At 52.8% G+C, this 21,119-nt stretch overlaps 1 protein-coding gene across 1 annotated transcript; it reads left to right on the top strand.

Annotated features, from left to right (window-relative positions):
• The first annotated feature begins 14,192 nt into the window (after nucleotides 1-14,192).
• MEX3B (mex-3 RNA binding family member B) lies at nucleotides 14,193-18,315 on the top strand. Its single transcript, XM_040969717.1, has 2 exons — nucleotides 14,193-14,621; nucleotides 15,457-18,315. Exons 1-2 carry the CDS (start codon nucleotides 14,339-14,341, stop codon nucleotides 16,920-16,922), a joined length of 1,749 nt encoding a protein of 582 aa, XP_040825651.1. The 5' UTR covers nucleotides 14,193-14,338; the 3' UTR covers nucleotides 16,923-18,315.
• Nucleotides 18,316-21,119: the final 2,804 nt, after the last annotated feature.

The following is a 21,119-nucleotide window of genomic DNA, read 5'->3' as shown; positions in this document are numbered from 1 at the left end:
CCAGTACCTGAGCCAGACCCGAGCAGGTGCATGGAAGTGTACACAGGTGTGTGCGTGCTTGTGCACCTACTGGAATGTTGGATAAGGGAGGAGGGTGGGGAAAGCCAACTTGGGGATTGCTTTCCCAAGGAAATTCCACTAGGATTTACTCCCAGGTGGAAACAATGAAAACATGGAGTGAGAAGACCGCAGACCAACAGGCCATCGGAAATTCCATGTAGCCAGCATGGAAAGCGTGTGAGCCTTGTTTGGAGAATCTTAATCGCCAAGTTTGAGTTTCGTTACATCGATTTTGGCTGTAAGGGACTGGGAGGCCAAACCCACCTGCTCTGCCAGATTAGAATATCTGCCTGGGTTTGCAACTGGCTCTGCCCTGACCACTAGCCTCTTCCACCCCTTGAACATGAATTTGCTAGAAACCCTGGGTAATTGGAAGGGATGTCATGGAATACCAGGCATCATTCAGCTAATCCCCGTCCCTTCTATTTTGTGGCACTGGGGCTTTAGGCTGGCTTGTGAGAGCCTGGGTCCTGTCCCCTCTGATGCATTTCTGTAAGAATTAGGCTTGGGGTCTTCTGCAGCCGCACCCCCACCCCCCAAGTTTCCATAATTAGATGTCTGGCTTTGTCAACACTGCAGGAATTTGCACCTCCAACATCCGTGCTGGAGGTTTGTGAAAATATGTAAGGCCACCGGCTTCAAGAGCAAGGCAACATTTACATTCCTTCCCAGCTCAGCAGGAAGCTTGAAATCAAAGGCAATCAACACATGGGCACAGGCTTATCTGCAGTGCTCATGTGTAATTACACATTTATGTACGGGTCATCCATGCTGGATTCTCGGCTGGCTCCTACACTCCCCAGTGGGGGTGAACACATACAGAGAGAGAAAGAGAGAGAGAGAGAGAGAGAGAGAGAGAGAGAGAGAGAGAGAGTGCTTGTCTGCCTTGACGACCCTGCACCCTAGCGCCCAGGCGGTGCCTGGCACATGGGCGCCCTCTGACTCTCTGTGGGAAGAAGGGAGGAAGGGCGGGAGAGGGAAGCGTACAGAAGCAGGACAAGGAAACAGCAGCCAGCGAGGCAGAGGAATTCTTTGCAGTTGTCCCAATCAAAGGTCGTAGGTTTGCTTGTTTTTCTCAGCGAAGAGATCTTCAAAAAGTTTGTGAGAAAATGGACTAACAGATATTTACTTATTAGCAAAAAAAAAGGGGGGCAAAAATATATAACACATGCATATTTTTTTTCTCATAATCTGCATTTCTGATTAACGTTTTTGAAGATTCCCAGTAGGCATGAATTTCAGTTTGTTTTTGTGCCTAATGGTTTTATAATTCTACTTTCCATGTACTTACAAAAAAAATCAGTCATTGTTTTTTGAAAGAGAATGGTAGAGGACAAATAGAGTTATGAGAGAGAGGTATCTTCCATTCATTGGGTTACCCTCCCAAGGCCTACAACAGCTGGGGCTGAGGCAGGCACGTGGGCCATCCTCTGCAATTCTCCCAGATGCGTTAGCAGGGAACTGGTTGAAAGCATAGGAGCCAGGACTAGATCTGGTGCTCTGATGTGGCATGTGGGATCACTACTTATGTGACGTGAGACTCCCTTGGTGGAGTGGAAGAGTAGAGGCAAGCAGAATGGTCATGGTCGAGGCCACCACTGCCTGTGTGGCCAGAGGCCAAGACAGAACCCTGGGGGGTCAGTGGGAGGCTGAGTGTTCCATACTGGAACCTGGCCCTTGGGGTCATTATGAAGGCCAGTCGAGGAAAAAGGGTGGAGACCATGACAGTCCAATTGATTTAGTGCTTTCAGTATTTAGATATATGATATGTGGACAGATGCTCTGGATACACAGAAGTGTATATATATATATATATATATATATATATATATAGAAGTGCATGTGTGTGTGTGTGTGTGTGTGTGTGTGTGTGTGGTTGTCTCTCATATCCATGGGGAATTGCTCCTGGGACCCTCCAAAATCCACAGGTACTCAACTTCCAATGTATAAGAAGAGGTCACTTTTGCATAGAGCTCATCTACAACCTCTTGTATGTTTTCGGTCATATCCACGTTGCTTGTAATACCTGATGCAGTGCAAACGCTGTGTACTGTCTTACACGGTCTTGTTTAGGGAACTATGATAACAACAACAAAAAGTTGGAGTGTGTTCAGCGCAGTGGCGATTTTTTTTAATGATTGTTTTCCATTTCTGGTTGGTTGAATCTGTGGATGTTGAATCCGAAGGGGCTGGAGGGCTGAGGGCAGGTTCTAGAATTGAACTGTCCTTGATGGCAGGAGTGGGGAGGCTGTTGGCACTATTGGTTGGTTGTCCTGCAGAGGTCAAAGAGGTAACCCTCTTGCACTGGGTGACCAAGTTATTCCATGGGAACAACCAGCAGAGTATTCCTTAGATATGACAAACTGACACCTGTGCCCACTTCTTTCCCTTCATTCACAAAAGTACTAAGTAGAGTTCAATTTGCTTGTTGTAGGATTTCATATGCTTTATTGTGTCATGATTTGTTCTTTCTGGTTCTAACACTTCTCAAAAATTTCCTGGCTGTAGATTATATATATTTAAAATGTTGTTACTTGTAGAGTTTACATCCTGGTCTGTCCTTTAATTATTTGGCTGAATGGTAAATGTGCACATTCAAAAATGTTCTTTAATGGCTATTTCTGTGGTCGTAAACATCAGTGAATCTTTATAGGGTCATACAACCTTTTATTGATGGATTTTAATTCATTTGAAAGCAGGCAAAACAAACATAGATACACAGAGAGAAAGACATCATCCATTCACTGGTTCACTCCCAGGATTGAACCAGGTGGAAATCAAGAATGGGGAACTCCATCTCACCTGGAGAGCAGGGATCCAGGTAAGTGAGCCATTCCTGCTTGCTCCTACAGGTGCAGCAGCTAGAAGTAGGAACCATAAAGCCAGCGTTGAAGCCTAGTCATATGCTGGCCCTGATTACACGCACTTTTTTTTTATATTTAAAGACTTTCAAAAAAGATTTATTTATTTTTATTGGAAAGTCAGATATACAGAGAGGAGAGAAAGAAAGGAAGAGCTTCCATCTGATGATTCACTCTCCAAGTGATCACAACAGCCAGAGCGGGATCGATCTGAAGCCAGGAGCCTGATGTTAAATACAGACACACACATTCCATAGGTTGTAAGGGCAGTTCTCACCTTAAGTTAGGTGAACGGAGCACAAAGATTAGTTTTCAGTATTTTTCCACTCAATATTCTATCCCAGAAGGGTCTAATGCTATACTGTCTGTCTATCTCTTTGTCCTGAGTGGTTGCTTTCAAGAATTATTTTTCTCATTTTACAGATGACAAGAATGAAGACTCAGAGACTTAAGTGACTAACTGAAAATTTAATAATAATAAACCCCTCAATCAAATTCACCTGACTATGCAGCCAGTGCACCAACCCTTCGCAAGTGCCTCCTGATGAATGGTGTGTATGTATGTGTGCACACGTGTAAGCACCCAGGAGCTGTGAGATGGGCTACTCCACCTGCAGAGGCTCTAAGCTAGAGCAAGCTAGTATCTTTCCCCCAAATCTGCTTGCCAGTAGCCTCTCTCCTCGTTCCTCCCCATGCTTCTCATTGACTGGCTTTCAAGGTATGGAAAAACAAAGTGTTCTCCCCAGATCACATATGCCCATGCACATTTTTTCCCCAATTATTTTTATTTCCATCCTATGGAATTCTGTGTGTACCAAACCCAAGGGGACGACTTTTCATCCACTGACTCCTCTGTCTCCCCCAAGTGGAGCCATGCGGCTCTCTTTTCTTTTTTCTTTTCTTCTTTTTCTTTCCTCTCCCCTCTTCTTTTTTTCCACCAAGAGGCATGGTTGCAAGGAAAGCAAACCAGAAGGTGAGAGACACTGCCTGTCTCTGCGTGCATTTCTGCCTTCTTCTGAATTGTCTACCTAGATTTGGATGAGCAATGCACTTAGCAAGCTCTCAGGTTCAATACCAGAAATCTTGATTGTCAAACTACCCCTTAAGCCAAACCATCAACAGGTGGTGTTGGCATTCAGTAGAGGAAAGACCAGATTTTCTTCACACTGTAAAACCACAGGCATATCCTACCGGCAGTCCAGATGCTGGCTTGCCAGCCAGTTCCATATCACAGGGTGCTTGATGTTGGACTGGGCATTGCTGCAATGGCCTCCAGCTTGTTCATAAAAAAACATCAGGCCACATACACTCTAGCCTCACATCATTTTCTTTTTCTTTTTTTATTTTTAATTATGATTACATGGTTGACCAGAGTGGGAAGGATTCAGGATTAGGGGAAAGTGGGTGAAATCATTGTTTCCAAATGCTCTGTTTCTTCTTGCCTCTGGTCAAAGGGGAGAGAGAAAGGGAGCAGCCACACTCAGTCTCCCAAATGCCCCAGTACCCAGGGGATGGGGAATAGCTACCCAATACCTCCTGGTGTAGAGCATGTTCTGAGGGTTCTGACCAAGTGGTTTGGATAGTTTTGAAATGCTGTCGATTTCGCCAAGGGTGAGACAACCCTCCCAATGTCCATTGGCTGCCATAGTCGACCTCAAGTCTCCATTTACCTGGATTTTTGCTGTCCTTGTTTGTTGGGGTAGTTGTCCAATTTGCTCTGTTCTCTTTCCTCTGCGATGGTACCAAAATGGACTGTCTTATCCTCCATGTGCATCAGGGTCTGCATGCACTGCTTTTCACTTGCAGGCAGATCGAAAGACCAGCAGATGTGAGTCCCACCAGATCCTGCACTCCTGGGGCTCATGAAACTGGTACCCATCTTGCATGTGGGCCTCAGGACGCAGGCAAGGCGACCCAATCCCTGCAAGATCCCCTACCTCTGGGGCTCACAAACCCAGCACCTACCACTCGGGTAGTCCAAGAGACCAGGGCCAAACGACCTGCTGGATACCCTGCCCGTGGGGCTCTAGAAAATGGCACCCACTTAACAGGCAAGCCCCAGGACCCGGGCCAGACAACCTGACCCTGCCCGGATCCCTGACCCCTGGGGCTCATGAACTCATCACTGCAAACTGGACATCATCCACTGCTCAGGTGGGCCGAGAGACCATGGCCAGGCAACCTGAGTCCCACCAGATCCCTCATCCGCAGGGCTCATGAACATGGCACCCACTTTGCAGGCAGACTTCAGGACCTGGACCAGGTAACCTGAGTCCCGGAAGATCCTCCACCCTTGGTGCTCATGAACCTAGTGTCCACTGACTCCAGACTGGCATGGCTCACCTCACCTCAACATCTACCATCATGTTGTACAGCCTGGCTCAGTCTAGCTCCTGCTGGTGTGTGCTGCAGCCTAGTCCAGTACAGCGAGAACCGTCTCCCAACCCCAGTGTGAACTGACTGGCATTACAGCCTGACCTGGCCTCTCCTGCATCCTGTCCTGGTTCTCAGATCTGCCAGTGGATGTTATGAACTGGCCCAGCCTGGTCCATCCCCAGACCTGATGCACATGTATGCCAGGAGGTACTGTAACCTGGCATGACTTGGTTCTTGAGCTGACCTACATGGACTGCATCCCTACAAAGGAGTTTCCCAAGCTCCTCTGTCAAGTCTCCTCCCAGGGGCAGATCTCATGCATACCAGTGGATCCTTGGCCCAGGTTGGCTTTGCCCACCTCTTGTCCTGGCAGAAACAGTGGCCTTGTTCAATCAGCTCACATCCATTCTGGTTCTTACTGTTGGGTGTTTCAGCCGAGCCACACCTGCTCTGTGGCTAGACACAGCTTTCGTGGTTCAGTGAGAGTCAAGACCTAGCCCAGCCTATTCTACACCCAACCTGGCTCTTACAAGTACCAGTGGGTGCTGGCATTAGCCCAGGCCCAGTCCACACTCATGCTGAGGGAGGCTATAGCCATGTCCAGCCCAGCCTGCTGCCCGCAGTCTGGCTTTCATGCTCGCCAGTGGGAATCCCAACGCAGCTGGGGCATCCCCTTAGCTCTCCATTCATGCCTGTTCCCATTCATAGTTCTTGGGTGTGCCAGTGCAGATTGCAGTTCCACAGGATCACCCCAACTCTTTTTTTTTTTTTAAAGATTTATTTTTATTATTTTTTCATTGGAAAGGCGGATATACAGAGAGGAGAGACAGAGAGGAAGATCTTCCGTCTGATGATTCACTCCCCAAGTGAGCGCAACGGGCCGATACTATGCCGATCCGAAGCCAGGAGCCTCTTCCGGGTCTCCCACGCGGATGCAGGTTCCCAAAGCTTTGGGCCGTCCTCGACTGCTTTCCCGGGCCACAGGCAGGGAGCTGGAAGGGAAACGGGGCTGCCGGGATTAGAACCGGCGCCCATATGGGATCCCAGGCGTGCAAGGCGAGGACCTTTAACCACTTGCGCCACCGCGCCGGGCCCATCACCCCAACTCTTAAGCTAACCAGTGGGACTCGTATTTCCACAGGGTTGGGCTCACATATCCCCACAGAATCTACCCTGGACCTGGTTCTCTCACATGCTTATTAGTGTCATGGCCCTGCCTAATGTGACTGGTCCTCTGTTCTGACATTTTGAACTAGTCCTGCCAGACAGACCCCAACCCTAGCTTTCATGTGGGCTGGTGTGTGGTGGTCAGCAATGATTCATGTTAACAAGCCTGACTTAGGACTCCCACGTGGGTTGGTGCATTGGTCTGACCCATACAGGTCTTCTGGTCTCTCCCCTCCAAACCACCAGGTCTCAGTCCCCTCACTTACCTGCAAGTACAGTGGCCCTGTGGTTGGGAGTCCCTCAGGAGTCATTCCTCACCTACATGTATGGCGGCCTTATCCATGGATGTCCCTAGGAGGTCATTCCTCACCCCAAGTCCCCAGAGCTCGCTGCCAGGCTGCCAGTGGGCTTTGCTGGACACTGGTTGGTGCTCTGGCCACCGGAGCCAAGATGGTACCAGCTGCCTTTAAGCAGCCGATGCTGTGAATTCCCGGCTTGGGAGCTAGGCTGTGCCACCTTCCATCAGCCAAAAGTGGTCAGTGGGGTAGCAAATCCTGTTCGGGTAACAGCTGAGCCAAGATCCCTTTTTCTTTCTTTTGAAAGATTTATTTATTTTTATAGGAAAGGTAGATTACATTTATGGAGAGAAGGAAAGACAGAAAGAAAGATCTTCTATTTGCTGGTTTACTCCCCAAATGGCCACAGTTGAGCTGATCTGAAGCCAGGAGCCTCTTCTGGGCCTCCCACGTGGGTGCAGGGTCCCAAGGCTTTAGGCTGTCCTCTGCTGCTTTCCCAGGCCACAAGCAGGGAGCTGGATGGGAAGTGGAACAGTTGGGACATAAGCTGGCACCCATGTGGGATCCTGGTGCTTCCAAGGTGAGAATTTAGCCAGTGAGCACCAGACCCACCCCATGTCATTTCTAATTCCATGATTTTGCTGTTTTACACACAGGGGCTCCACTTAAGACTTTGGAAAAGAGAGTGTTTAATTGTTAAAAAAAAAAAAAAAAAGGTTGAATTTTAGGGCCAGTATTGTGGCTTAGCCAGTTAAGCCACTACATATGATACTGGTATTTTGTAGGGGAGCAGCTTTGAGCTCCACTTTAACGTTCCCAGCTGGGAAAGCAGCAGCAGCAGAAGGCCCATGTGCTGGGGTCCTGCTACTCAGGAGGGAGACTGAGATGGAGCTTCAGGCTTCTGGCAAAGGCCTGGACCTCCTGGCTAGCGCAGCCATTTACAGAGTGAACGAGCAGATGGAAGAGCTCTCCTAGCTCTGCCTTTCAAATATTCTTTAAACAAGGTCTGAATTTCACCAATGCATTTCATTTCTGTTCAGAAAGAAGAACTGAGGGCTTCTTGGAGATTGTAAGCTCCCACTGCCTTGACTTCTTAATGATTTCAGAGATGTTTTTTCTGCCTTCGTACGTCTGTCTCTCTCTTTTAATTAATTTCTGGTACTGCAGAATGGTCATCCCTACTTATGAATTTGGTGTGGTTTAAATCTTAGGACTCAAACTACTTCTAAATGTTGATTTGATGAAATTCATGAAACGTTTGCTCCCTTACTCTCCGAACTCCAAAAGCTTAACTATCATGCGTGGTGGGATGAGCTTCCGTGTTTTGTCTTTTTTTTGTTTTGCTTCTGATTATGGCAGGTACAGAATAGAAGATGCTTCCTACTTTATTACACCTTTTACACGATTTAATTTTTAAAACTAAGCACGTGTTACCATGTGAATTAACTGGGTAAGGATGTGTGTTCAAGAACACACAGAGAGTGAAACAAAGTTAAAATCGTGGTTCAACCACATAAATACTCATTGTGAAGATGTTGACCCCATTCCTTTCTAGTCCACGCAGTCAAGGTTTCTCACACCTCATTGGGTGTTGGAGGAGACACACACACACACACACACACACGTTATTAAAATATGTTAGGAGCTGGTACTACAGCTCAATAGGCCAGTCCTCCACTTTTAAGCAGCAGCAACCCATACAGATGCTGGCTAGTGTCCCACTTCTGATCCAGCTCCTTGCTGATGCCCTGGGAAAGCAACAGAGGATGGCCCAAGTCCTTGAGACCCTGTACCCACATGAGAGACCCAGAAGAGGCTCTGGCTCCTGATTAGTTTAGCTCACTTGCGGAGTGAACTGACAGATGAAAGATATTTGTAAAAAAAATATATATATATATTTAGAAATACATGCAGATCTGTGTTCTAATGACCCCTACACATCTGTGTTAATGACATAAAAGCAACACCCAAAATCAAAGAGCTTTTGTGTGATCCCTGCAATCCTGTGTGTGAAGCAGGGCAGGCGACATCTCAGAGACAGGAGGCAACTGAGGGCAGGTTCACCCCAAGGCTCTAGTCCCTGGGATCAGGTGATTTCAGTGTTGTGACATCGGACACAACAGAATGTCTAAGATTCATTGGGGCTACACTTACCTCATTGTAGGGGCTCTCCTTGAGGAAAATAGAAACTGCACACACATACTTTTACTAAAACAGGAAATCCTGTAAGTAAACGGTTCAGATCCCTCCAAAGCCATGGGGACCCCTGTATGGTGGGGGATTCTGTGGTTTAAACTTCATCTGTGTATGACTAAATTTGGGCCCGGCACTGTGGCTCAGCTATAATAACTACCGTTTGCTACACCGGCATCCCTTATGGCTGCTGCTAGTTCCCAGGTACCCCACTTCCAATTCAGTTTCCTGTTAATGTGCCTGGGAAAGCAGCAGAAGATGGGCCAAGTCCTTGGGATCCTGCACCCACATGGGAAGACCTGGAAGAAGCTCCTGGCTCCTGGCTTCAGACCAGCCCTGCTCTGGCTGTTGTGGCTATTTGGGGAGTAAACCTGTGGATGGAAGTGCTTTCTCTCTCTCATTCTCTCTGTCAAATAAATAAATCTTTTAACAAAAAAAGTAAGCCTGCCTTTGTTTGGGTGACTTATTTGTGAAATGAGAAGAATAAAATTACTTGTCTCATTGTGGTTATCAGGATGAGCTGAGCCATGGTTCTGTGAAGTATTGGGCAGGCTAGTTGGCACACAGGAAGTGTTTAATAAACACGAGGGGCCTTCCCAAAGTTTAAGCAAAATGAAATGAAGAGGTACATTTTTTGAGGGATCACAACTAAGACTGAAAACCACGCATATGTAAGAAGTTTTCAAAAACTTCATGAATCTCACAATGGTAACAACAAATGCGTTGCACCAGAAGCAGCCTGCCTTTTCATTCCAGTTCCCACAGACATATTAAAAGTCCCCTCATACCACCTGCGATGACTAATTGTACTCCAAATCATGCAGTTGTGGCTGAAGTCTTCCGAGCTGCTTCCTAGAGACTGAGTTATTTATGTGCACACTTAGGAAAATTATACCTTCAAGGCTTACTCCCTCTGCAGACGGACGGAGTTCCTGCTGGATGCTGCCACGCACGCTCAGCCAGGCCCCGCATTCCACTCACGCTCACTCCACTGCTTGCCTGGGAAGCACAGCTCGGAGGTCCTCTCCTCTGGGAAGTCTCCCCAGGAACCCCCAGGGAGATGGGCCACATCTCGTGGCGCCTGGTTGTTGTTGGGAGTGAATGTGCCCAACACCTCCCAAGGCGCTCATTTCTGAACTCTCGATGCTTTTCTCCAGGCCTATGATCAAGTATACGGCCGCTCGTAACACCAGATGACTGACACGGAAACGCTCCTGTCTTTGGCAAGCTGTGTAAGTGGGGCAGTGGGCGCGGGGAGTGTGTCTGCGGGACAGTGAGCCAAGACAAGTTGGCGATATCTCTTGCCAGTGAGGCCGGTTCAAGTCCTGGCTGCTCCGCTTCCCAATCCAGGTCCCTGTTGATACACCTGGGAAAACACCAGAAGATGGCCCAAAATGCTTGGGCCCCTGCCACCCACGTGAGAGATCAGCATGAACATCCTGGCTCCTGGCTTCTGTTTGGCCCAGACCAGGCTGTTGCAGTAATTTGGGAAAATGTATCAGGGGTTAGAAGCTCTATCTTTATCTTCTTCTTTGTAACTCTGCTTTTCAAATAAATATTAAAAATATCAAGCGAGGTAGCTTGAGAAACCTTGTTTTTGTATGATAACTTCTTCCTATTAGATGACAACTGAAACCCACTACATTATTACTAGAACATACTCTGCTGGCTTCTCTCTTGTGCTCATCAAACAACCCTGTGACCACACGGAGAGATCCTTGGGGACTGTGGCCTGTATTAGGAAATGGACTGAAGCTCCGGGCTCTTACTGGGTAAGTCCAACCAGAAATTCCGGCATTAGGGTGTAGCATCGATTTAAAAGCAGAACCGGACTCTGCAAGTGTTTCGATGAGGTCTCGGCTCCTGAAAGCCACCAACTGAGAGTTTTAATTCTGGGCTGCACAGCCGGTGCTGTGGTGCAGTGGCCTATACTGCTGGTGGTGACACCAGCTTTTCCCATCGGAGCGCTGCTTCCAGTCCTTGACTAGCCTGTTTCTGATCCAGCTCCGCGCTCACGTGCCTGGGAAAGCAGCAGAAGACGGCCTAAGTACTTGGGTTGCTGCTACGCGATTGGGAGAGCCGGATGGAGTTCCAGGCTCCTGGTTTCAGACAGGCCCAGCCCCGGGGGAGGGAACCAAGGCGTGAGCATTTGCCTCTCCCTGTCACTCCGCCTTTGGTGTAAAAAAATAAATCTTCTGGAAGCTTTTCTGTGTTGCTTCTTTTATGGCAGTATTCCCACGTCTGGGAGGTGCCATGACCAGTGACAGAGAAGAAGATATTATTAACAGAGGAGGCCAGTAGTAGCTGTAGGTGAAGCACGGCTGAGTGACATTCGCGGCATCCTGCTCCCCCTTCCTGTGGGTTCGGATGTGCGATTTCAGTGCATGGTGGAGGAGCGGGCATGGGCGAAGCCATGTGAAGTATGCCACTTTGGCCAAGGGTTGCTTTGACCTTCCAGGAAAAACCAGTGACCCTGGGGTGGGGTGGGGGGCCTCGGGGGGGGGCATGGCATTCCCTCAAGTTTAAATCAGTTTCAGAATTGTCAGAATCAACCTCTCGGGAGTCACACCACGGCTGGGAGGTGAGGGCGGAGCAGTCTGTGCAGCTGGCCTGCGACCCTTCTAAGTTCAGATGCTTGTCAGCTGGGGGTCAACTTTATTTACAATGTGTCTGCTTACTTTTTTTTTTTTTTTTTTAAAAAAAAGTCTCCATTGGCCCGATCTTGAGGCCATTATCTACCTTAGGAAAAACAAAGAGGGCCCGGTGCCTAGGCAAGGTGGCAAGGTGCTGACCTCTGCCCAGGGTGTGTCCTGGCCTGCCTAGGGGTCTCCTCTGTGACTCTCCCTTGCCACGCCCAGGTCCCGCCCGCCCAAGTGGGGGTCCCTCCAGGGCTAGCAGGGATCCTCCTCCTCCTCCCCAAAGGACTGAAAAGAGGTGGCAACAAAACAAACCCCAAAACCACCCCAACAGAGCTCCCCCAGTGTGGCGCCAGGTGGCCGCTGCCTCACCCGGCCTTCGCCCCGCGTCTCCGCCCCACCTCCCCCGCCCATTCCCTTTCAAGAAAAACACACCCCAGGCTCAAGGAAGCTGACATAAACATCCTGAGGAAATAAACCCCGGGAGCTTCATTTCCCCGAGGAAATAATCAGCACCCCTGGCCCCAGACAGCTCCAGGTGAGCCAGTCCCGTGCCATCACCTTGGCGCTCTCCAAAGCGAAAGGGCTTTCGCCAACCTGGCTCTGGATGCGCCGGCGTGCGCCCATCTATTGTCACCCAGAATCCTGGCAGGCACCACGAGGCGGCTGGGGACAAGCACTGTACCCTCTTCCCCTAATTTAAGCAGTCTGTCTCTTGGCAGATTCAGGAGAGCCTCTGCCTTCGACCCCCGCCCGCTTCCCCACCCTGCACCCCAAGACAACTCCCGGACAAAGCAAGTCCGTGGTCACGGCCCACAGGGCCTCCTGGGTCCTCCGCGTGCGAGCCGGAGAGTGGACCTCGGCCGCCCGGGGAAGCTCGACTCGCAGCGGGACGTACGGAGCGCGCCGAGGCAGCCGTCTCCGGAACAAAGAGGAGGCGCGCGCGTGTTTGTGTGTGTGTGCGCGCGCGCGCGCGCGGTCCGAAGGGGCGTCCGCTGAGTGGCGGATGGTTGGGGGGAGTACTGCGCGCCCCACCCCGGCCCGCCCATCAAAACCTTCTTTTTCTTCCCTGGCGCGCTCTTAGCGGGGGAGAGGTCTCTGAGACAGCCGGGAGAGGGCGCCGCTCGCCGTCCCCACCGGCCGGGCCCGTCGCCCCATCCCTCAGCCGCCACCCCTATTCCGACGGGCGCACAAAGAGCGGGCGGGAGCGGAGCGCACTCCTCCCGGCGGGGCGGGGCCGGCGCGCGCTCGGCCGCATCCGCCTTAAAGGGCCCGGGCGGCTCGTCGCGCGCACTGCGCAGGCCCGGCCGCGGGCAGGGGGCGGGGAGGCGAGGCGAGGGAGGGTCCCGGGCGCGCTGCTGCTGCTGCTGCTGCTGCTGCTGCCGCTGCCCGCTGGCTGCCGCTATGGCCGGCGTGCCCGCGGTGGCGGCTCGGCGCTCGTGCGCGTGGCAGCGCCCGCGGGGGCTCGCCGGGCGTGTACAGGACCCGGGGGCCGGGCATTCCGGAGGTCGCCGCGCTGGCAGGCGACTCGCGGGCTCGCCCTAGGGGGCTTTCCGATCTGCAGTGTCCAAGCGCCGTGGGACGAAGCGCTGTCCAAGTCCAAGGGGACAAAAAAAAAAAAAAAAAAGTGGGCGCGGGTGCGCGCGCGGGAGGGGAACCGCGTGGGCGGGAGTGAGCCTTTGTGTCGCGGGCGCACCCGCGCAGGTGGGCAGCCCGTGCCGGGACTCGTCTTCCGTGTCCGAGGGCTTGGGGCTTATCCATTGGGGACTGGCGACAGGCCCTTCTCCTAGTGGCAGCTCTCTGGCTTCACGGATGGTCTATGGTGGTGAAGAGGGGGCACTAACGGGACTTTCTAAGGATCGCTCTTCCAGAGCCGTGTCCCTGGCGGCGTCCGAGTTGGGCGCGTTTCCTCCTTGCTGTCTCCGGCGAGGGAGCCGACTTGAGGGATGGCGATGTCCCCCGGCTGCTAGGTGCGCACAAGTGTCCCAGGCCTTGCCAGCCCCGCATCCGACAACAAAGAGAGGCGTTAGCGGCGGCGGCGGGGGAGGGGCGCGGCCGGCGGGGCCGGGGCGGGCTGCGGCGTGGGGGGAGGCGCTCGCTCGGCCCCGCGGCCTCCGCCCGCCCCCGGGCCGGCGCGCGCGCCAATCGCCTCCCCCAGCGATAGTGTCAGTAGCATTGTAGTGTCAGCTCCCGCCGGTGACGTTGCGCCTCCCTCGTCCCCCTCCGGAGCCGTCTGGCTGCAGAGGCTCAGTCAAGAGGCGGGGAGCAGAGGAGGAAAAAGCGCTGAGTGAGGGCGGGCGGGCGGGCGGGCGGGAGGGAGTGGAGGAGCTGGGGAGGGGCTCCTTAAAGCAACGCTGCTGTCGCTCGCCGGCTCGCTTTTGCGCTCGGCTTTTGTGGCCAGCCAGCCGGGCACTCGGGGGGCACGCGCGGCCGCCGCTCGAGCTCTGCCCCCACCCCGCCCGCCCGCCCGCCCGCCCGCCTGCCCGCCTGCCTGCCTGCAGCCCTTGGGGTGGGGACCCCGGCGGGGGCTCCTGCAGTCGCTGCCCGGTGCGGAGCGCGCGCGCGGCGGCAGCGGCGGCGGCAGCGGCGACCCGGTCCTCCTCCCGACGCCGAGGAAGGAACGACGGAGCCCTCTGCAGCTGGCCGGCCTCCCCGCCCCTGACCACCCGTTTCCCGGCTGCCCTTTGTGGCCGCAGCTGCTGGCCGCCGAGCCTAGGGCCGGCGGGGGCGCAGCGCGCACGGCCGAGCGATGCCCAGCTCGCTGTTTGCCGACCTGGAGCGCAACGGCAGCGGAGGGGGAGGCGGCGGCGGCGGTGGCGGGGGCGGCGGCGGCGGCGGTGGCAGCGGCGGGGAGACCCTGGACGACCAGCGAGCCCTGCAGCTCGCGCTCGACCAGCTGTCCCTTCTGGGGCTGGACAGTGACGAGGGCGCCTCTCTGTACGACAGCGAGCCGCGCAAGAAGAGCGTGAACATGACCGAGTGTGTGCCGGTGCCCAGCTCCGAGCATGTCGCCGAAATCGTGGGGCGGCAAGGTGGGTCGGGGCGCCTGGGGTGTCGGGGCCACTCGCCTGGCAGGGAGAGGGCTGGGAGCGCGATAGGGAGCCGCGGCGCTGGGGGCGCCTCGGGGGAACCAGGCAGCGCCGCGCGGAGGGGCCGGCGCCCAGACAAAGAAAGTGCGGGCAGGCTGCCTCCCGGAGCCGCGCCGCCGCCCCAGCAGGACACACTTTCTCCTGCAGAAACCTCTGCTCTCTTCCCCGAGTGCCCCCAGCCCGCCCGGGAAAGAGAATCTACAAGATGCTTGGTGGTGCTAGGGGGGAGGGGGATTTTGATCGGTCCTTGGGGAGGGGGGAGGAGAAGGAGGAGGAGGAGTGAGCGAGCATCGGATGGGAGGGTTTCTGCAGAACGCAATGGAGAGCCGAGGAGGAACAATGGGTCCCGGGACTGCTTTCCCCCTACTCCGCCCCATACCCTCCCGCGAAGTCGCCCAACGTGGAGGACTCGCGGTCCCTCGAACCCCTCGTGCGCCCGCGTCTTGCGGGAGATCCCAGCGGCATCTCCCCAGATGACTTTTCTGGGATTCTCGGTTTTGGCACGGGACGACTGCAGTCCCTGGAGGGGTGGGGTGGGGGAGAAGGACCAGGCAGCCAGTGGGCTGTTCTTCCAGCGCCTCGCGGGTGGAAGCCGCGGCACAGCCCGTGGCGCGGCCCCGAGGTTAGGGCGAGAGGGAGACGCCCCCTCGCTTCCCCACGCGCTCGCGTCCCGGGCGCGGAGGCCTGCCCCCGTCGCCTCCGCGGTAACCCCGGGGGTAATGGGCGTGTCTCCTCTATCTTCCTTCTTCTCCCCTTCTCCCGCATGCCGGTCTCCCAGGTTGTAAAATCAAAGCGCTGCGGGCCAAGACCAACACTTACATCAAGACCCCAGTTCGCGGGGAGGAGCCTGTCTTTGTTGTGACGGGCAGGAAAGAGGATGTGGCCATGGCTCGCAGAGAGATCATCTCCGCGGCCGAACACTTCTCCATGATACGCGCCTCGAGGAACAAGAACACGGCGCTCAACGGCGCCGTGCCGGGACCGCCCAACCTGCCCGGGCAGACCACCATCCAGGTGCGAGTGCCCTACCGCGTGGTGGGGCTCGTGGTGGGGCCCAAGGGAGCCACGATCAAGCGCATCCAGCAGCAAACGCACACCTACATCGTTACGCCCAGCCGTGACAAGGAGCCCGTGTTCGAGGTGACAGGCATGCCAGAAAATGTGGACCGCGCCCGCGAGGAGATTGAGGCGCACATCGCCCTGCGCACCGGCGGCATCATCGAGCTCACGGACGAGAACGACTTCCACGCCAACGGCACCGACGTGGGCTTCGACCTCCACCACGGGTCCGGCGGGTCCGGCCCGGGCAGCCTCTGGAGCAAGCCGACGCCCAGCATCACGCCCACCCCCGGCCGCAAGCCCTTCTCCAGCTACCGCAACGACAGCTCCAGCTCGCTTGGCAGCGCCTCCACAGACTCTTACTTTGGGGGCGGTGGCGGCGGGAGCAGCGGCAGTGCGGCCGCTACCTCCCAGCGCCTGGCGGACTACAGCCCCCCAAGCCCCGCCCTCAGCTTTGCACACAACGGCAACAACAACAACGGCAACGGGTACACCTACGCGGCGCCGGGGGAGGCCCCTGTGCCCTCGCCAGATGGCTGCCCTGAGCTGCAGCCCACATTTGACCCGGCTCCAGCTCCCCCACCCGGGGCGCCCCTGCTCTGGGCCCAGTTCGAGCGGTCCCCAGGGGGCGGACCCGCAGCCCCGGCGTCCTCTTCCTGCTCTTCCTCAGTCTCTTCGTCCGCTTCCTCGTCCTCCGTGGTCTTCCCTGGGGCTGGTGCCGGTGCGCCCTCCAATGCCAACCTGGGGCTGCTGGTGCACCGCCGGCTGCACCCGGGCGCCAGCTGCCCGCGCCTGTCTCCGCCCCTGCACATGGCCCCGGGGGCTGGTGAGCACCACCTGGCGCGCCGGGTGCGCAGCGACCCGGGCGGAGGCGGCCTGACCTACGCCGCCGCCTATGCCAACGGGCTGGGGGCGCAGCTGCCCGGCTTGCCGCCGTCGGACACTTCGGGCTCCTCGTCGTCGTCCAGCTCTTCCTCCAGCTCCTCGTCCTCCTCCTCCGGGCTGCGACGCAAGGGCAGCCGCGACTGCTCCGTGTGCTTCGAGAGCGAGGTGATTGCTGCGCTGGTGCCCTGCGGCCACAACCTCTTCTGCATGGAATGCGCTAACCGCATCTGCGAGAAGAGCGAGCCCGAGTGTCCGGTTTGCCACGCGGCGGTCACTCAGGCCATCCGCATCTTTTCCTGAAGGCAGCGCGCGCATGTGCTTGCGCAGATTTGCGCGGGGGGGGCCTTGCCTGGCAGAGAACCCGAAGCCCTCTCCACCCTGTACCACCTCCCTGGCCTGCCTGGCTTGTTGGTGCCCGGTTTTCCTCCCCTCCCTGTTCCTCTCCAGCACACTCTGAGATCCGAGAGAGGAGCTTGGAAAGCTGTAGTATCCGCTCTTTTTTTTTTTTTTTTTTTAAAAAAAAACCTCTTCTTCTCTCTCTCTCTCTCTTTTTTTTTCTCTAAGATTTAAGTTTTAAACAAAGAAACTTGCCAGAAATTATCTGCATCTGAGAGTACTGTACCCTGGGAAACTTGCGAACCACCTGAACATGCATGCTGTATATGTAATAGGAACGGCCGCAGTCTAGTGATGTTAGTTTTTACACTGTACCCACCTAGGAAGCTCCCGAAAGAGGACCCCCCCCAAAGTGTCCCATTCGCTCACCGTAGGAAGAAATGAACAGCAGTGGACTCTTGCCCAGTGCATCCCCTCGTGGGTGGGTTCCTGTGACGCTCATTGCAGAATGCCACGGATCCTTTACCGAGTGTCCATGGCAGGGCCAGGAGTTCCCGTGACACCAGGATACTGCAGCTTTATTAAAAAGAAACTGTAACATATCTCTTATATATTAAAAAAAAAAGAAAAAAAAAGTTTAAAAAGTTTTAAAGAGAAATTGCATTAATACAGATTGAAGTATTTTATTCTTTTTTGACTTGAAAAATTATATTTCATATTGCAAAGATGTTTACAAGTATTTTAATTTAAGTTCAGTGAACTTTTTGTAGCTGGGTTAAATCTTTTTATTTTAGTATGGCCTTAGGGCAAAGAACACTGTATTATTTTAATAATCACACAATTGTGATGGAATTACAAACCATAAAATGTGTAATGTTTTGAACAGTATTCTGTTGGGATGGAGATTTTATAGGTTCAGGCAAATCTAGATCTGCTTCACCCAGCATATTTTCTATTCAGTGATATAAAGCCTATTTTATTCTATATTATTACAAAAAAAAAAACCCCACAAAATGTATAAACACGTCAAAAGGAACTGTTGACGCTTTCTAACATTTGTATAAATAGAATTCAGTGCAAGTTACAAAAATTCTGTTGCACCACTATAGTTTTAGTATTTCTATTTTAATACATTTGTTTACCACTTGTTTATGTATATGTAGGTGACGTTACTTGAGCTTAAATGTACTTTACCGAGCAAAGTTTAAAAAACAAAGTATATTTTATTTTATGATAAAGGGCCTTTAACCTCATGGTCAAATACTAATATTATATTTGCTGAGACAAGATTTGAAATTGTATCAAGAGTTTTATTTTTCTGACATTTAAAGTTCTACATAATAAAGGTAAAACTTAAGTAATGGTGCTACTTCATTTTTTAAGTATTTCTATATAAATAAAATATTGAAGAAAATCTAGGTTGTGTGGTGACTTGATTTCTTAAAACATCTGGAACTGTTGCTGCTTAAGGAAGGGTGAAGTTGAGGTGCCTGAGGGGGTGGCCTAAAGTTCATGGAAGCTATATATGCTAGGAAAGCACTGCGCACGAATTGCAAAGGTTTTTGGCCCCCAAGTTAACCTGACTTTTGAATCCCTTGGTATAACTTGCAGTCACATTATGTTTTGAGTCTTGTAAAGTTTTTGTAAAGAGGTGGGAGGTATGGTTTGGTGGACCCGTGGGCCTGCTGAGCAGTGCTGTGTACAGACGGTGGGTATCTGCTGAATCGGGGCCTGTGTTGTTCCGTCACAGAGGCAGAGTGCATTGCACCTGCCATATTTATAGGGGTCCAGGAAAACACTGAACTCTAGAACAAAAGGAAAAAAAAAAAAAGCATGCAAAGGTTTTAATTTCTAGCCCCACCAACTCGTTCCCTCAGCCCCCAAATTAAATTTGGCCTAACAGGTAAAGGTAATAATATTAAAGCACTTATGGTTGTATGAGAAATTTTAAAATGCGTGTTGTGGCTGAGGAAGGGGCCCAGGGAAATCCGGAGGGTCCTGGGTGGGCCCTAACTATAGAGGGCTAGTAGGGCCTGCAGTGTATAGAATAGAGAAGTGGGTCTTGTCTGTAGTGGCATGCCACTTCCTGGGGGTGTGGGGACATGGGGGAGGCCCAGGGCAGGAGGGGTGGCCTTTTCTGCTTGCTGGATTTGAGCACTGGTCTTAGCAGCCTTCTGCTTGTAGGGCAGGCTAATTGGTGTTGACAAGCTGCGGGTGTTAACTGTTTGTTGTTGCTTGAGGGGAGTTTCTGTGCTTTTGGCAGGCTGCACCTGCTCCCTGGCTGTGAGGGCTTTGTGGAGGGAGAAGCTGAGGGGCGTCCACCTGCCCTGAACTCTGTGTTTAGGAATGACCAGACCCAGCTGCTGGAATTCCAGCCACCTCGCAGCAGGCTCGGCTGGCCCCTGGAAAAGCAGCATCTGGTGGGAAGGTGGCCAGTTGTTTAGCGTAGTCTTAGCAGATGAATTCAGAGAAAAGGGTACACCCATAGCGTGTGCAGGGTCCCTCTTTTCGCTTTGTGTTCGTTTTAAATTTTTGTCTGGAGGTGGTTCTACTGACTGCCCATGTAGCTCTTGCTTTGCTTGGTTTCCGTGACAAATGCGTCTTTCGGTGGGAGGGGAAGAAGTGGCCCTGTCTAGGGACTTGCTGGCAGCATCTTCAAGTCTGCAAAGTTAGCAGGCAGCGCTTCTGCCCTTCGCTTCTTCATGGAGGCCGGGAGTCCAGTTGAGACTTGGAGAGAAGAGACCACCAAGTCCAGTCCCCGCTTTTCTCATTTGTCTGGAAGTGCCCAGGACAGAACCAAGACTCTTTAAAAAAAAAAAAAGTGATATATTTATTTATTTATAATTGAAAGAGTTGACAAGGAGAACAGTCCTCTGGTTTGCAACCCGATGACCTCAGTGGCCAGAGCTGGGTTGATTCAAAACCAGGACCTGGAACTTTTTCCTGCGTCTCCCACATGAGTGGCAGGGACCCAAGCACTCAGGCCTTCTTCGCTGCTTTCCCAGGTGCATTGGCAGGGAGCTGGACTGGAAGTGAAATAGCTGGGACTCAAAGCGGCGCCCAAATGGGCTATGGGTGCCACAGGCAGAGGCTTAACCTACTGCGTTGGCGTCTAAGGGGCTTCCCAAGTGCCTTTTGTGCAGGTGACCCCTGGCTGCAGCCGTGACAGTCCTCCAGCTAGGCAGATGACAGGTGCCACCCCACGTGCCCTCTAGTGACCAGCAGCCTCCACACCCAGGTCACCATATACATATCCCTCTCGTGACTCTTCTAGACTTGATTTCTTCATAGAGATTAGGGATCCTCAAGGGGAGAGGGGATGGTGATTTTGCAATTTGTTGTTATTGTATGAATACGTGGAGGCTGGGGATGCTAATATTCTACAGGGTCCAGGAGAACCCCAACATCAAAGGTTGAGAAACTGATACAGGCAAAGCAAATATTGACCTCCCTGCCTTGACGTGGGTGGTTCTGTTCCAATGAGGAAGAGCCTGAAGGTTGACTCTCAGTCTGGAATCACCCATTGCCCAGGGCTGTTGGGGTCCGTGCAGTGGATGTGGGGGACACGAAGGTGTGAAGAGTATTGTTCCATTGCAGGCAGGGCTGCAAGGAACTTCCCGCTGTTTGGCAGGGCCCGGTGGACGTCTCTACAACCACCAGAATGCAGCTCCACCTTCCTTTGCACGGACACTGGACCACCCTGCGGAAGAACTCTAAGCCATTCAGGCATTGTTTGCTACTGTGGAGTTGGCTTTTTTACTCAGTGTGAGCTTGGAGGTTAATGTCAATAATAACGTCTTGCAAAAGGGCCTTCTATTATTCTTACTGTCTTGGCTGTCCCCATTGACCTTATGCTAATCGAGGGACCTGTATTTAGGCTTTCATTCTTTCCTTGATCTTTAGGTTCTTCTTTTCTTTGGATGCAAGATTGAGTTGTAGAATAAGAATTGCAGCAAGAACTTCTATTGTTTTTAGGTAAGACAAATGGCAGAATTATCCTTAGATACACCCAGTTGACCATGACGTAAAAGTCCTGAGCCAGATTTTGACTAGTTCTGTATAAATAAAGCAGACAGCTTTATTGCATTATCCACAATCATCATGGAATCCTAGTGGTCCGTCTCTCTCTCTTTGCTCCTCATCCACGCACCCTTCTCGAGT

The sequence above is a fragment of the Ochotona curzoniae genome, unplaced genomic scaffold, assembly GCF_017591425.1.
Source record: "Ochotona curzoniae isolate NIBS_2020 unplaced genomic scaffold, NIBS_Ocur_1.0 scaffold_4701, whole genome shotgun sequence".
NCBI classification, from domain to species: domain Eukaryota; kingdom Metazoa; phylum Chordata; class Mammalia; order Lagomorpha; family Ochotonidae; genus Ochotona; species Ochotona curzoniae.
The sequence above is the reverse complement of the archived record's forward strand: the minus strand, read 5'-3'. Positions and strand labels throughout refer to the sequence as shown.